Here is an 18,165-nt window from a genome sequence, read left to right on the forward strand (position 1 = left end):
ACCAGCTACAGGTTTCATCACATACTGAGGCTTTGTAACAGAACTGAGCGTGCTTCTGTACCTCTGGCATAGAAAATCTGCTTGTGCGCTATATAAAGTAACATGCTGCCACCTAAAAAAGTCTACATCAAACACATACAGATAGAGAGTGACTGCTGAGACTAACGGTACAGATTATTAAATTGTACAGATACGATTCTTAATTTTCTATGCTAAACCAAATATTGATTGACAACATTTTTACCGGAAGCCCAGGTGCAAGAAGTGTCTGCTCCCCAATTTGGTCATCACTTTCTTAGCAGAATCATCCAAATTTCGGGATCCTTCGTCATTCACAGCCACTGATAATATTGTACCTTCTGGGACCGATTTAATATAGTGAGCAAGGCGGGCGCTCTCATCCTTAGATTTGTATGTATCAAACCTAAAAACAGCACAAAATGTTGCCAAATTAGAAAGAAAAATACTTACATTTTTAGAATGTCACCAACTTAAATTAAACTTCATAATACTATCTTTCCTAAGGTGTGCAAATGTATTGATCACTGCGTAACTGGCAAGTTGTCTAAGTTCTGCAGAATGGCCTGTCTGGGGAAAAAAATTGGAAATGTGCATGGCCCCATAAAATAAAATCGGCAGCTCACACTCGGACCACAAATATGGTCATCTGCATGAGTCCTTAGTGTTACACTTGCATAGAAGCGTTTTTCAACTTTCCCAGAAATCCTATATATGTTAAATCTTTCATATAATATGGTCATGAGCATTTGCATTCAGTGAAACCAGAAATGTCTACAGTATTTTGAATGTTATTCTAGGATATGTAATAGCTTCCTAAATAAATTGTTGCCCTGCGTTCTGAGAAATTAACGTAGTCTAGTCACTACAGAGAACATTCTCCACTGTTCCAATCGTTTCCCTATGGTGCTCAGTGTGGTTCAATGAAATCCAGAGCTTTAAAATTACTTTGTAACACTTTCCAGATTTCTGCAGTTGTAGATATGTTATGATTAACACAAATGAGTGTCATAATTAACAATAAATCTCCTCCTCTTCTAAATTACTCTGCTCACTTTTCACACCACCTTTTTTCCACCCAAAATTAGCAACCTGATCTACCACAAAAGTGCTGCAAACAGCCTAAAAAATTTTCCTTCAACGTCGTTCTCCTAAACCACCTTTTTGGTGGTTCAGAAGCATGTGAAGTTTCCAGTAACATGGGATACACCTTCCCATAACCCAAATTAAATCCATTGGCCCAGTCGATCTTGATTAATCTGGAACATTGCCTTTAAATGGCTTCTGGTTTACATCCAGGATTTAGCTCCACAACTGGAAATACCAAATAAAAACATAATATAGAATTACCTATCTGCATGAATCACATCTCCTGTTTTAGGGTCAACAGCGTGAACAATAATTCCACGATGCCCCCAACTCTTCTGAAAGAAGTACCCTCCTTCACTCATGCCACCAGGATGTAGGGTTTTGCTCAGGAATGTCCAGGACATCTTCTTCTCTCCATGGATCTCCAGAGTTCCTCCATTGCCCAAACCAATGTATTTATGACCAAAGTAATCATGGGGAAGCTCACCATCATCAGATCTGCAAATAAGGATAGAAAAGGGTTTATAACAATTATCCAAAGCAAATACTCATACATACATATACACATCCATCAGTTATTGCAAAAAAGTAGAATGTGAGCCATTTGTAGGAGTAGTGGAAATTGTACGAAACTTGAGATGCTGAAGTACATGGTCAAGTGTTCACTGCCTTCACTGTTACTAAACATTCATTGATATCTGGACATTATTAATGAGTAATCAGATAAAGATGACATTGTGTTCCTTTTACAGTACTGACAAGCCATGTAAGTGCTGCAAATAGAAGTACGTTCTTGATAAAATTACTGTGTGTTCCAATCACCCTTACCAAATTCTCACCCATTTCAAGATGGTAAAGTTTAAGCCTCATTAAATACATCCTGAAATGTAGCTTATCCACATCACATTGTGTTCTGTGACTCACATGATAATGTGCTTTTCCTATAAATGAGTCTGATTTTCTAACCTTTTCCTTAGTGGTCTCCCCCTTCTATTTATATTTCCACATCCTAGCTTAAATCCTGATGCTGACCACATATTTAGCTTCCTTAGTTCTCTGAAAGAAAATGTAGGTATCCAGAAATGACTTCATCTCAACAACCTGCCGTTGCTGCCGGTTTACCTTCCATAAAGGATGATGGTGAGATGTCCTTGGAAGGGACAATCCTCACTTCCTACGAGTAGCTCGGCACCATTTTCGATCAGTATGTATCTCGTTCGGAGAATGATGGCATTATTGCTGGGTTTGATGACAAGCTTTCCTGTAAAACAAGACACCGTTATACTTACAACAGTGACACATTTATCACTGGAACAGTCCTGAAGTCTAATGTTATCACTTATCTCATGACACCTTGTAACTCATTACTAATTGGTCGTCCTGTCACCAAACTCTCCACTCTCTAATCTATTTCAAATGCTGGGTCAATTTTTCTGGCCTACGCATACACTAATGTCAGTCAAGCAGGGGTGGTGCTGTGCAGGAAATAGAGCTGGAGTAACAGAAGCTTAAGATCTACAATAGCTCTTCAGCCTTGTTTGCCTATCAATTCAAACACTGATTTCTCAGCGTTGGAGGGATGGCCTGGCCATGTAAAGGTATAGCGGGACTTGGCTGTGAAAAAGCTACAAGAGCATCTAAGTAGCTTGAGGGTGTGAAATCCTGCTGATGGATTCCCTTTAACCATTCCCTAAAAACATAATTTTAAGCAAACCTATTACATTCCCTATTCTGACTCACTTCTATTATTTCACATAAGCTGGACTGCTTCTTCACTACTCATGCACTTCATATCTGCCCGTATGGATATACTGTAAATGTGCATCAGCACCTCAGAAGAGGCACCAAACACCTGTAGAGTGGGCTGAGGGGGCACTGGAACAAATGATTGGTGAGGTGCACATTAATTTTATTTTTTTCTTAACGTTCTGCCAACCCTCTACAGCTAGCCATCATTTTGTTGAGTTTACTTAGAGTGAATATAAAATAAATCTGTATTCTGGAGAATAGGAATGTTTGTAAAATTTAAGCAGAAATCAATTCTATTTAAATATCGTTCTCATCTGTAGTAGTGTGGAATCACAGAGAGAGCAACAATGAAGCGGTTCAAGTCCTCACCAGACCTCCAGAATAACCAATAAAAGGAAAAATGTTCACCGACCTCTAGTTTAGTCTAGAGTTTTCTTGGCACCCATACATATTGAACCACAATACATACAGAGGTGCTTCTAATGTGAAAGAATTTGACCCCAATGTGTCGATATATGGTGTCAATAAAACTCTACATTGAACTTCATGCTAGAAAACCGCTTTCCTTGGTTACATCGATACCGTCGGGCTGCACAGACTCGTGAAGCTTTGTGTAATACCTTATATTTAGCAACTAATGAGGCCATGCCTGTTTCCTGATAGACAGCAAGCTCTTGTGATCAGGCTCCTCACAGCACAATGTTGATCAGTATGTTACTATGTGATCTCTAATGTGGCCCGCACGTGTTCCCTCTAATTTGTAAACTGGTAAGAGATATCTTGGCTCTATATAAAGAATAATAATTTTTAATATAGATTTGGTGTTATTCCGTAACACAGCATTCCATGAAATAGTTCACTTATTTACAGAATCCAAGAAAAAACACTGAATGCCTCCATATGAGAATAGAAAGATGGAACTACAGTAAGGCCAGATAAATGTCTACGGGTGCGCACTATGGAGACCGTATGGCTTTGTACATGAGCTCTAAACCTGGTATGATGGATTTCCATTGTTGTCCTGTACAGTTTAAAGCTAGGTTCACATTGCGTTATGGCAGTCCGTTTAACAGATTGCCTTACAAAGCGCCATTAACGCGATGTAACGCAACCGTTAACGCACCCATAGACTGCAAAAACGTAGCGCATCGCTAACGCATGTCATAATCGGCATGTGTTAGCAATGTGCCGTCATGCTGTGACGGACCCCCGGATGCGGTCTGCAGCATTCGAGGGTCCGTCACAGCTAGCGCAGATGGAGCAGTTGCGCTAATGTGATCGCATTACGCAATCAGAAAAAAGAGTAGCGTTTGTGCAGTCCGTTTAACGCATGCGTTGAATGGACTGCCATAACGCTATGTGATCCCAGCCTAAGGCTACATTCCCACAATGAGCTTTTGATGTTGCAGATTTTCTGCACCCATTAAGTAAAATAGCTTACTTACATTTTTTCTGAAATACGCCGCATAAAAGAAAAATCATCTAAAACACTTTGTGGGAACGTAGCCTTACTCATATACAGTAACATACCGTATTTGCCATCACTGCCCAAATGTATAAGTCAACCCCGGTCACTTAGGCTATGTTCACATGTTGCGTTTTTGCATAGCTTTATTTTGCTGCATTTTTTTAATGCAAATTAAAAGCTTCTGTCTACAGGACCAACGAAAGCTATGAGATTTCATAAACCCTTGGGTTTTTTTTATAACTGGATTGGAAAACTGCTGCGTCCTATAAATCTGCAGGATTTGGCTGCATAAAAATAAAAGATGCAGGTTAACATAGTCTTATTTTTGGCATTGTGCTGGAGAATAAATTGCACAACCAAGAAGGTCTATTCAGTAGATGCAGCAGGTAGGTCTACATTGTCTATTTTTCCTGTACATTGGGTTTGTAAGATTTGGACAATCGTATTGCTTTGGATTGTGACAAGTGACTGGATTAGATCGTGGCAATGTCTAATATGTGCGTAACAAAAATATTCAGCAGTGCTGTGTGGCCAGATGGCCTCGGATCCTTGAACCCTCATAGTCGTTACGTGTCTGCACCTACAGATCCCATGGTATAAGAATGACTATCCATACCGAGCCATGATGTCAGTGTAAGCATGCTTTCACTATTTCTGGAGTAATTACGGCCATACAGAACAAACATTTCACAAGTACCTGGGCTAGACCTGTGACAATGCTGATTAGTAGAAAGGGTAAAGTTCATACTTGCTGATTATTGTCTTTAGCCTTTGTCTACAGCTGAATCTGATTAGGTTCAGCTTTTGTGAAGCCCAATTATTAATTTACCCGCTGCCAAATATTGTGGTCCAGCTAGTCAACTAGATGATTTGTTTAAATAAACAAATGAAAATGCTGAAATATATGCCATTGGGGATGTGTTCCTCCAATACCCGGATCAGCAGAAATATCCGACTTACCCCCGCTGGTGATATTTATGGAGTGTACAGTTGAAGAAGACGTGAGAAGAAACTTTCTGCCTCCATCAATGGTTACATGATTTTCTTCACTGTGTTCTGGGCTCCAAAGCTGTAATTCAGGGTCCTCGTGAGGGCAAATTCCTTGTATGAATTAAAAAAAACCAAAAAACTTTACAACCTCAATCACTTTTTTTCCTGTACTAACACATTTATGTTCCAAACCATGTTTAATTTCAGATACAGTGAATTAATAATGTGAAATAGACACGCAAGTCTATGAATATAATATTATAAACCAGAAAAAAAAAAATGTAGCTACTATTAATTATACCTTTTGATTCTAAGAGAGAAAATCATACTATAATAAATACTAACCCTCTTACAAAAGGAATAAAGCAGGCTTAATAATGCCACCTTTCAGAAGCAGCCACCCTAGAAGCCAATATGGATCCTATAACAAACATTGCCACAACTTCGGATTTTTAGAAATTTTTGGCCACCAAGGTAAATGCTATGTCTGAGAACACCATCCCCATAGTGAAGCATGGCGGTGCTAGCAGCATCATGCTGAAGGGATATTTTTTGGGGTCAAGAAAATTGTCTGAGTTGAGGGGAAGATGGATGGTGCAAAATACAGTAATATTATTGAGCAAAACCTGTTTCAGTCTGTCAGTGATTTGAGACTGGGACAGAGGTTCACCTTCCAACAAGACAATGACCCAAAGTATACTGCTAAAGCAACACCAAGTGGTTTAAGGAGAAATGTGTAAATGTTTTGGAGTGACCTAGCCAAAGCCCAGACCTTAAAGGGAACCTGTCACCCCCCAGGCATTTTTTATGTAAAAGAGCCACCTTGTGCAGCACTAATGCTGCATTCTGTCAAGGTGGCTCTATTACTTAGCTTCCGTTCCACCGCAGAAATAATCTTTTATAAAATTGTTCATAAATACCTGAAATTTGACAGGGGGGCAGGTCTTTCCCCCTCTGACAGACGCCTGGCATCCATCACTCATTTCGTATTTGGCGCCACCTCCTCAGTTTTCTTTTGAAATGCGGCACCTGCGCTGTACTATATCTTCTTGGGCATGCGCAGTCAGCGCTGCCCGGGCTCTCAGATCACATCCTGGCCTTCATATCGCGCGGCCACAGATCCCGCCCCGCAGTCGCTTATGATTTATTCACACTGTGGGGCTGGGAATCTCGGGCATGCGCAGTTGTTATCTGCGGCTCTCATGCCCAAGATTTCCAGCCCCGCAGTGTGAATAAATGATAAGCGACTGCAGGGCGGGATCTGTGGCCGCGCGATATGAAGGCCAGGATGTGATCTGAGAGCTGACTGCGCATACCCAAGAAGATATAGTACAGCGCAGGCGTCGCATTTCAAACGAAAACTGAGGAGGCGGTGCCAAATACGAAATGAGTGATGGATGCGAGGCGTCTGTCAGAGGGGGAAAGACTTGCCCCCCTGTTTTTTTTTTTCAGGTATTTTTGAACAATTTTATAAAAGATTACTTCTGCAGTGGAACGGAAGCTAAGTAATAGAGCCACCTTGACAGAATGCAGCATTAGTGCTACATAAGGTGTCTCTTTTACTTAAAACCGCCTGGTGGGGGTGACAGGTTCCCTTTAATCCAATTTAGAATCTTGGGTCAGACTTGAAGATTGCAGTCACCAGACGAAACCATCTAACTTGAAGATGCTGGAACAGTTTTGCCTCGCGGAATGGGCAAGAATACCAGTAACAATATGTGTAAAGCTCAGAGACTTATCCAAAGCGACTTGCATGTGTAATTGCTGCAAAAGGAGGCTTTACAAAGTACTGACTTTAGGGATGTGAATAGTTATGCACACTGAAGTTTTCAGTTATTTTGTCCTATTTATTGTTTGCTTCACAATACACTAAATAGAAAACCAAATGTTCACAGTTGTAGGCATGTTCTTTACGAAAAAAAATTGGGAAAATTCCAGGTTGTGAGGTAGCAAAACACAAAAAAATGCAAGCAGGTGACTACTTTCTCAAGCCACTGTATACATATACCAGCAGCATTCAAATGTAAGTACAAACCAGCAGTGAATAATAAGCACTTAAGCCTATACCAGCAGTGGGCTAGGCAGACCTTTCAGATAAACTGCAGATCAATATGCTTTATGATCTATGAGGCTCTGGTGTGGCCTCTTTGTTTTGTGAAATGGTCAGGTGTCATATGGCAATACTAGCTGTACTGCTCTAATGGTGGTCCTGTATGCAGTGTCCCACTGTCCATGGGTAAGGGACTACACTGAGCTTTCTCCAGACCTGTAGACTTAGATGCTGTTGCTAGTTACATGGTAAAATACACCTTTGCTTGATTGAAAATTAGCTTGCAATTACTGACCGAAAGACCACTCCTGATTGGCAAGTAGTCATCTTACTTTTTTAAATTATTCACTTATCCTTATTACTTATCACTTTCTTTAATTGGTAACCTCTTTAGTAAAATACTATAAAGTAAAGTGGTGCTATACATACTCATTACTATCATTCTAGCATGTATTATTCACCTTTGTCACGATTCTCACCAATTAAATTATGGGAAATGCGGTCTGCATTAAAGTCCAGACAATTTGATGAGCTCCCAATATTTCCCATATTTTGTGCAAAACAGTCTAGGATATCTCACAATGGATTGAGCTACAAAGTGGCCGCATTAGGCAATGACTGCAATCAGTTTACTTTGGCCAAAGGTTTACAGTTCTTCTGCACAGACAAAACCAGACCCGTAACCTCACTTATGTGAATTTGTATTTGAGCTTACACTGTAAAGCATTTTTTTCTGATCTCAGAGAAGAACAGTTGCAAAATATCTGTATTGTTCAATGGCCTAAAGGGAATGAGACGGCGTCCAACACAAACAGAAAGCAATGATGTTTGAACGCATCCAATAAAGATCTAACACCTAATACAACATGTTGGTCGCAATTCAATTTCCACAGCAGGAAAATTTAGCAATGCAACCCTTTCCAAGTGTCACTTATTTTTGGCGATTTCCAAAACTTAATGCTAAGGTACAATTTACAGTGAACTAAACTACAAAATAAGTACACACACGCAAATATCTATATATTATATACACACACGGTACTGTGCAAAAGTTTTAGGCAGGTGTGAAAAATAAGCTGCAAAGTAAGAACGCTTTAAAAAATAGAAGTGCTAATGGTTGGTTTTTATCAATTAACAAAAATGCAAAATTGAATGAATGAGAGGGAAATCTAAATCAAATCAATATTTGATGTGACCACCCTTTCTCATCAAAACATCAATTCCTTTAGGTACACTTGTACACAGCTCTTTAAGAAACTCGGCAGGGAGGTTGTTCCAAACATCTTGAAGAGCTAACCACAGATCTTCTGTGAATGTCGCTTGTGCAAATCCTTCTGTCTCTTCATGTAATCCCAGACAGACACGGTGATGTTGAGATTAGGGCCCTGTGGGGGTCATGTCATCACTTCCACGACTCCTTGTTTTTCTTTACACTTCAGATCATTCTTAACGACACTGGCTGTATTTGTGGGTCCTTGTCCTGCTACAAAATGAATTTGGAGCCAATCAGATGCCTCCCTGATGGGATGGTATTGCATGATGGATAATATCTGTCAGTATTTCTCAGCATTGGGAATACCAAGAAATAGGCAACATTGTTTGAAACTTGTGGGCCTGAGCTACATCCATATACTGTTTGGAGAAGTCTGGCCAGAAATGGTTTTCATAGAAGAATTGTGACCAAAAAAAGGTATCTTCCTCATGAAAACAAGGCCAAGCAATTCAACTATTGACAAAAACATAGAAGCTGGAGTGCAGAAAATTGGCAGCAGGTGCTCTGGACCGGCAAGTCAAAATTGTATATACTTGGCTGTAACATAAGTTTACCTATTATAAAAACCTTGTTTGGAGGACTATTTTCTTTTCTACATAGGTTTTTGCTAGCATCATGGTCCTCCATGTATATTGTACAGGGCATTTTCTTGTTGTAACATAAGGCAGTTTGTTTGCTATTTAGGTAGTGATACCTACAATGTGTGCCTGCAGGCAACAGTGAAGCATGGTGGAGGTGCCATGCAAGTTTGGAAATTTCAACAAATGAAGTTGGGAATTTGGTGAGAAATATTAGCGTCTTCAATGGTGAGTGAGAATTGCAAGTAGACACTTATCAATCATGCAATAACATCAAGGAGGTGGCTGATTGGATCCAGTTTATTCAGCAGCAGGATAATGACCCCAAAGATACAGCAAACATCTTTAAGAACTATCTTCAGCGTAAAGAAGAACAAGGAGTCCTGGAAGTGATGACAAGACCCCCACAGAGCCCTGATCTCAGCATCATCGAGTCTGTGTGGGATTACATGAAGAGACAGAAGGATTTGCACAAGCGACATCCACAGAAGATGTGTGATTAGTTTTCCAAGATATTTGAAACAATTTCCTTGCCGAGGTCCTGTAAGAACTGTGTACAATGAGTACCTAGAAGAACTGATGCTTGAAGGCAAACGGCAGTCACACCAAATACTGATTTGATTTAGATTTCTATTTTGTTCACTCACTTTGAATTTTGCCAATTAATAAGTATAAACTATTAGCGCATCTATTTTTGAAAGCATTCTTGCTTTGCAGTATCCTTTCTGCACACACACATACTGTATATGTGCACACACACAAACCCAAAGAACAGTTAATATTATGCAATGCTGTCATGATATTTTCTAAAGTTGAAAATCTGAAGTTCCTTCATAAATAATAACATGATAATAAAAACAGCAAAATAATTGTGATAACATAGTAATAAAAACACAACAATTTCAACGTTTGGAAATGATTTACTATAATAGTGCGTCTTATCCTCAGGCTGTTGGACAGATGTGTTAAAAATGCAACTTTACACATATTTTATTCAGGTTTCCTGCCTTGACATGCATATTATAGAAACTAACTTCTTAGGAAAGCTAACATATGGCGAAGAATACATCATCCTGCCATGTACAGCAAACTGAATTAGGGCAATCTGCTCCAGAATAAAGACTGGTGCAAATTAAGACAGCCCAGAGATTTCCTATGGGTCTGAATTACCAAACAATGGTATATATTATAGGGTTTCCATGTGAGACAAGGCTTGTAGAGGAGAACACTTCTGTTAGATGGCCTGCTATGAAGTCATTGGGTTTTTTTCTCATGGTTTGAATTCTTGATAAAATAACCTTAGTGTGGCTCACAGAAGTACGGACCTACGGAATTCTATCACTACAGAATTATGGATCAGTTACAAGCTATTTGAGTGACTTTACTAGCGACAAAAAGGGTTGTCCACCCCCTAAAATAACAATAAACAAGTATACTTGAAATATATAATATAATTTATAATAATAAAAATTATAATAATAATAATGTTATTTATTTTAATCATTTGAATTTAAAATAAAGTATATTCACCTTACCAAGCCTCTGACACTACTTTTCCACTGCTTCCCAAGTCTCATGCCAGTGTCCACACAACCTGTTCCGGCTGGAATGGCACATGACCACTGCAGCCAGTCACCAGTATAAGTGTTGTCCCATGTACCACCACAGTGGCCAACGATTGGGTACAATAGTTTTTCTGGCTAAATCAGGATTTACCGACACCAGTGGGAAACTCGGGCAGCTTTGGATTTAAAGTGGCGGAGAATCACTAAGCATTTGGAGCATTCTGGGAGGTTTAAAAAGACAACTTTAAGAAGGGGAAAGTTATTTTAGCTCATTTGGACATAATTTAACTAGTAAAGTGAGTGTTAAGAATAAAAGTATAAAATTACCTGAAGCCCCTAGAGCAAATATTGCTGCAAACAACAGTAGAGGCAAAACTATTCCAACACTGCCGGCAGTCATGATGCTTGGAGTCATTTCCTACAAAACAGAAAACAGTTCTTAATTGATGGGGAGAGTCGTTAAGATGCTGTCAAGTGAGCAGCGACCAGCTTTCATATTACCTAATGCACTGGCTGGTGCTAAGTTATAGAGTCCAAATGTTATAGACAGACAGCTCTGTATGCTGAACAGCCAACGCTTGTGTTTTATAATGTCGCCTTCATCAGATGACATCCACAGCCCTGTGCCAAGTACACTTAACCTCTAGCTTACACCCATCCTGACATGATGATCACAGAAGTCAGCCGTCATCCCAAGTAACTGACACAAGATAACACTAGAAGCCACAGAAGCATGAACGGTTCTCTTCCCCCCCACTGCAGTCATAGACACATTGCTTCTGGTCAGCGGATGGGATGCAGACACAGATTAAGGCATATTTTTGTTGATGTGATGCGTTCATATATATCTAGTGCTGAGCGAGTATACTTGTTACTCGGGTTTTCCTGAGCATGCTCGGGTGTCCTTCAAGCATTTTGGGCATGCTCAGAGATTTAGTTTGTGTCGGCGTAGCTGCATGATTTGTGACTGCTGGACAGCCTGAATACATGTGAGGAATGCCTGTTTGTTAGGGAATCCCCACATGTATTCAGGCTGGCTAGCAGCCGCAAATCATGCAGCTGCGCCGACACAAACTAAATCTCTGACCGTGCCAAAATACTCAGAGGACACCCGAGCATGCTCGGGAAAACCCGAGCAACGAGTATACTCACTCATCACTATTTATATCCTTAACCCGTCTCAGTGCTTACAAATATTTATTATGACAGCACACTTTGTAATATTCATGCAAGCTTGGGTTTGCCTAGTTACTATGTCCCCTGCATTTCTTATCTCTTCTATGAGCCAAAAAAATAAGTTTACAAAACTGTATGAACTTTACAACAAAGCCCACCATTGTACCTTAGATGGCAGCCAGCTCTCTCATACATAGGAGCTCTCATTTGGCCGAGTGCTCCTACATCCTCAATGAGAGATCTGTCGCCGCACATCCAGACATGTCTTGTGGTGGCTTATCTCCAGGAGACAATATGATAAATTGCCGAGGGCTGCCACACACTAGACTGCCGACATCGGTGGGTTCGACATTAGTCTAATGTGTATGGGGGGGGGAATTCAAGAATACAATTTTGTACATAATTCCTTTATTTTCTGAAAACTGCAATATAATGTTGCCTGGTACTTAAGAAATATTGTATACATATTGTATATGATGCATCGAGAGCTTCTTTGAGACACTATCAAGAAATTTGGACAATATTTGCAGGACTGACGGTCCATTAAAATCAATCAATAAACCATAAATTAAAAAGGAGGTATTTTGTTTTTTGATCTAAGTTGTGGATCAAACTTGCCCATTCAAATTAATATTTAATTGAAAACAAATATGTCCCCAATTCATCAAGATCGGCGATTTTCACGCTGGCCTTGATGAGGAAGCATGATGAGGAGGAGGAAGCATGCGGGAGTCAGACACTCCTCACCACGGGGACTGGAGTAAGATTTGTGGCATAAGGAACGCTGCCGCACATCAAGAGTTCTGTGAGCAGGGACTGCGTCGCCCCCATCCCACCCCAGATCTGCGCACTTTAACAGATCTGGTGAAAATGGAGTGACAACGCTGTAAGTCACAAAATATTATCGCAGACTCACATTGCGCCACAATTGTGATTTTTCAAAGCTTTTTATGCCAAAATTGTGGCATAAAAGCAGTGATGAATGAGGCCCCGTGTGTCAGCCAAGTGCTGTCTATTTTTCACCGAGTAGCTGACAGAAGAAGCTTTGAGAAATCTGTAAAACTTTTTTCATATCAGAAAAATAGAAGATACACAGATTATAAAATCTGACACATGGTCCAAAAAATATACTGCTCAAAAAAATAAAGGGAACACTATTCCATTTGCAACAGGCTGTTTGTGTTCCCTTTATTTCTTTGAGCAGTATAGATGCAGCAGATGTATGAGAAAAAAAAACCAAACCTCTGCATGAGGCCTTACATCATATGAACCATTGCACCTATACATAATCCCTGCATTGGTAGGAGACATAACAATGAGTGGCCACATCTAGAATAAACATTCTCCATAAGGCCTCATTCATATTTGTATCAGCATATCATGAGGGTTTGTATCTCCAAAACACAGAACAGGTGTCACTCTTTCAATTATAGTTTTTCTTTGGTCGTTCCACTCCTGGTTTTGGCATACAAACACTGATGCCAAATACTGTGTGTGCATGAGGCCTAACTTTTTGCATTAGTTGCATGTACAGGTGGTATAGATCAAAATAAAAGAAAAAAAAATCTATGGATCCCTGCTGGATGGCATTTTCAAGAATGTGTTGTTATGTATCTGATCAAAAACTCCTAACTAAAATCCGCTACCTGCATTCACCTCTACAGCACTCACATCATTTTTTTTAACGCTGGCTGTTTCTGTGCAATCCTCTAAGCTGGAAATCTGTTTGCTAAATTTACACTTTAAGGAATTTTCACTGTTCTGGTTTCCAGTTATACTTTGCTTTGGTCACATAATCCATTGCAGAAAAAATATTTATGTAGACCAGTAATAATTTGCTCCATGGATTAAACCCAGCACTCAATCTCGCAGCAGTCCAATAGTAAGTAATGCCTTCATATCATAAAGTGCATATCACCAGGTTAGTAATCAATAATGCCAGCTGGGTCAGGATATAGCTGGATGAGTCCTGCTAAAGCATTTACTAAATCCATCTGTGTATTCCCTCATGGATAGGATGCTTTATGCAGCCCTCCTTGGAAAGACGCCTGGCAGCAACTCCTGGATATAGATTCGGATTCCTGGCAGGACCAAGGCTGTCAAATTACTTCCAGCTGTAGCTTCACAGTCTCATCAGCAAGGCTGCATACCAGCACAATGGAGCCTGAGACTTGCTTCTTAGGAGACTTTGAGAGGGCACCACAAGTAACAGGGTGACTTTTAGACAGGTTATAGTAAGGGTGAGTGGCGGCAAATTTCAGATATTGTACTCTAAGTACTTACCAGGGAACAAAGTCAAGTGGACTCATCTGAAAAGGCCTCAGGAGATCTTTTAATAAATGTTAGGGAGTTGCTTTAATGACAGCGTTTGAGAAACGGAGCCCGTCGTCTTATATAAAAGCTAACACTTTTATTTTACTGGGAGTGATTGAAAACACTGCACTATCAGACAGATGAAGTAAGAAAACGTCGACCTCCAGCGGCGGCGCTGTCAGTGCGCTCTAATGAATCTCTCCTTAGATCGTTCACGTGCCCCTAGACACTTCTGAATGTGACCTGTGTCATCATTTCACCTCACACAGTAGTATATGGAATCATTATGTGCAAACGTGCCACTAGGGTCAATGATAATAACATATGGCGTCTCTCATAGGGTTAGTATAATATCTCCACTAATAGCATTCCTGTACATAGAATTCAGGAAAAGGACAGGACCTGCTTTTTATCGTTTAGCTGTGATTTTTGCACATAAGAGGGGATAAAGTATATCAATATGTATCCTCCAAAGAATATATAAAGTGCTCTCAGTGAGAGAAACAAAATAGGAATCTTGTGGGTATGAGACCTTTTAATGGCTAACAAATAATAGTAAATGATGTTACAAAGCAAGCTTTCGGGACTGCTTACGTCCCTTCATCAGGCGGATAGCAAATTATTATTTTGTTATATCAGCCTGATGAAGGGACGTAAGCAGTCCCGAAAGCTTGCTTTGTAACATCATTTACTATTATTTGTTAGCCATTAAAAGGTCTCATACCCACAAGATTCCTATTTTGTTTCTCTCACTGAGAGCACTTTATATATTTTTTCTACTGGCTAACACGATACCAAACCACTTTTTTCGTTTTTCCTCCAAAGAATGGACACTGATCTAAAATTGATCAAAGCATTATATACATAATATCACAGATAAGCAAGTCTTTTAGGGGTTATTTTCCTCTCAGCCTAGGCCACGTTCACACGTTCAGTATTTGGTGAGTTTTTTACCTCAGTATTTGGAAGCCAAAACCAGGAGTGGGTGATGAATACAGAAGTGGTGACGGGTTTATATTAGGCCGGGGTCACACTTGTGAGTGCAATGCAAGAAACTCGCCTCAATACCCGGCACTGCCGCCGGCGGTTCGGACTGGAGCGCTCAGCTGCCTAGAAAGACATGCAGCTGCACACTCCGGTCCCGAGTGCCGGCGGCAGTGCCGAGTATTGAGGCGAGTTTGTCGCATTGCACTCGCAAGTGTGACCCCGTCATTATACTTTTCTTCTGAATGTTCCCTCCTGGTTTAAGCTTACAAATACTGAGGTAAAAAACTGACCAAGTACTGAACATGTGTATGTGACCTTAGATCTCGTGCAGACAAGCACATAATATGGACGTGTGCACACTGGCCAATACAACGCAATAGGGCTGCTCAGCTGACATTTTTTTCACGTGCACTATTCTCTTCTATGTCTTGGATGAGACTCGCCCATTCAATTCTATGGTTGCATAAAAAAAACTTGAATCCCAATCTGTGCGTGTTCGATTTTTACGGATACATATCCATTATTAACCAAGGAAACTATATTTGATCATGTACATTTTTGACTGTACATGTATAAAAACGGATTACACATGGGTACAAAAAACATGGACATAACATACAGACAAACAGAAAACAGATGGCACGTGGATGAATATGTACTCCATTTTCTGGACAATTTCTCCTATGCTCGTCTGTCCCTTCCCTTAAGGCCGGGATCACACATGCGAGAAACACAGCCGAGTCTCACATGTTAATACCCGGCACTGCCGCCTGCACTCAGGAGCGGAGCGTTCATCTGCATGTATTGCTATGTAGCTGCATGTTCTGCTCCCGAGAGCAGGCGGCAGTGCTGGGTATTAACATGCGAGACTCGGCTGCGTTTCTTGCATGTGTGATCCCGGCCTAATGGCCGAGATAGGAATAACTACTTGTAGGTCACAGCCACCATAGGTGGGGCTACAAAAACGGCCAGGTGTAGCTGAACGCGTCTCTCCCATAGAAATGCATGGAAATCAGCAGACCACAGCAAGCTGGGCAGTTTTCACAACTCAGCAGTTACACAACTTTGCTTTGTTGTTTTCTGAAGCTCCCATTCATTTCTATAGGAGTTATGCACACAGTGAGCGCCTGTGCTCTGAGATGTTTGCAGCCCCAACTCTGGTGGTGCTCTCACCCATGAAAAGCTGAGATCGGGATAACCCTTTAAATGTAAATTTCAGCTGAATCCACGATTTCTTGACTTTTACTAGAGGTTTGAAGGATGAACAGGACACAATAAGTTACAGTATTAGATATTATATTATATAAGACATCACATGACTGCTAAGCAAGACCTGGGTTTCTTATAAGGACTTCATAAATTTACTCATATGAAAGTTCACGTCATTAGCGATATGATTTTAAGTCTGCAAGCTTCTGGTAACTGATGGAAACCAGGCAGAAATAAATACATTGCTATATCTGCCCCAATGTGATCTATTCGAAAATCTTGCTGGTTCTAAAAACAATTCTATGTAATCAGTAACTTCAGGTCTTATTCAGACATCCAATTTTCACATATGAGTGGTACCCATGTTTTTCACAGATAGCACTTGTACCTGTGCTAGTGTATGGGGTCATTTACATGTCTATGATTCTGGAAAATCGCGGCGACATATGATTTTCATCCAAAGGTCAGATCAAAATCAACAATGCAAGTCAATGGGTTGTGAAAAAACTCGTCCGATTTTCACAGCCTGTTAGAATGGAGAACCTATATTTTATTATTTGTCCACGTGCAAGAAAAATAGATGACACTCGGACCACGCTCTGATCTAACTCTGATCCGAATAATTGGTCTGTTTTTCTTGTACGTGTCAAAATTGGATGTGAGAATGAGCCTTAATGGTTAGAAAAAGGCAAACGCACGCTCTTATTTACCCGGCTTACTTTCCTATATTGATGAATGGCACACGTTACGCTAAGTGTCAGGCAGCACGCGCCCTCAGCAATTATCACATTTCATTCTACCCTCACATGCAAAAACAACTGCTTAAAGCCAACGATACAGGTGAAGTGACACTTCCTTAGAAGAAAAGGCTCGTGTTTATGGGACGGAGCTGAACCATCAAGTTTTTAGAAGAAATGCATTAATCAAATCAGCAGAAAACCTGGGGCTGAACTGTATTATGGCATTGACAAGGTCCAATAAACAGCAGGAATTTAATAAAATAAACAAGCAGGGCGATTTCTGTATATATTGAAACGACAAGTGAGAAAACACAGTTCAGTCCGCTGTATACAAATCACATACCTGTGTGCAGAGTTCTGTATTACATGGGTCTGCAGAAAATGCCAGGCTAGGCCAACTTGGCACAGGTCAAGCAGCAGTCATGGGGAACTCACAGACTGGAAGTATAAAGAGCTTTGAGTTTCAAGAAAGTCAAGATAACACCCATCCCTGAGTGTCTATCGTTCTTGCCAGAGCCATCAGGTCTAATCATAGGACTCTGGTGGAAAGTATGTTGTATAGCAGACAGCTCTTCTCTGCCTGTAATTACTGTCATAGCCTATGATTTGAGACAAACTCCTCCTGTGTCCTCCCTTATCCTCAGCGTGGATCCATAGGTGATGTTAGAACGCAAGCTGCCAATCTCAATATAAGCCATAGCCCATAAACACCTTGCCGCGTTCCAGTCTGACATGGTGAGTGAATACCTCAAATATGTAGATGAACCACAGGATGAAACATGATATCAAACACATGCAATGCTGACTTGTTATTAGCATTTGGCAAAATCTGCAGAGACATGTACAGAACAGCTAAATGAGAACTAATCCCATGGAAGAATGCAAAAGGTGCTACACAACAAATACCTTCCACTAATATAAGGTAACAAAAAGCGAAGATAACAGATAACATAGTGACCA

At 40.4% G+C, this 18,165-nt stretch overlaps 1 protein-coding gene across 3 annotated transcripts in view; it reads right to left on the bottom strand.

Annotated features, from left to right (window-relative positions):
* Window positions 1-18,165, bottom strand: part of CEMIP (cell migration inducing hyaluronidase 1) — a 120,348-nt gene that overhangs the window by 57,658 nt on the left and 44,525 nt on the right. The window contains exons 1-6 of one of the 3 annotated variants that reach the window (XM_073568670.1): window positions 17,549-17,748; window positions 11,108-11,198; window positions 5,285-5,425; window positions 2,230-2,368; window positions 1,369-1,605; window positions 245-424 (exon numbers count right to left, since the gene is read on the bottom strand). In XM_073568670.1, coding sequence (XP_073424771.1) covers window positions 245-424; window positions 1,369-1,605; window positions 2,230-2,368; window positions 5,285-5,425; window positions 11,108-11,195 — 785 coding nt within the window. In that variant the 5' untranslated portion in view covers window positions 11,196-11,198; window positions 17,549-17,748. Of the gene's footprint in view, window positions 1-244; window positions 425-1,368; window positions 1,606-2,229; window positions 2,369-5,284; window positions 5,426-11,107; window positions 11,199-13,627; window positions 14,024-17,548; window positions 17,749-18,165 lie in introns of those variants that run through there. The other 2 variants (XM_073568668.1, XM_073568667.1) reach the window with 2 other exon arrangements.

The sequence above is a fragment of the Dendrobates tinctorius genome, unplaced genomic scaffold, assembly GCF_039654945.1.
Source record: "Dendrobates tinctorius isolate UK_male_01 unplaced genomic scaffold, ASM3965494v1 ptg000022l, whole genome shotgun sequence".
Lineage (NCBI taxonomy): Eukaryota > Metazoa > Chordata > Amphibia > Anura > Dendrobatidae > Dendrobates > Dendrobates tinctorius.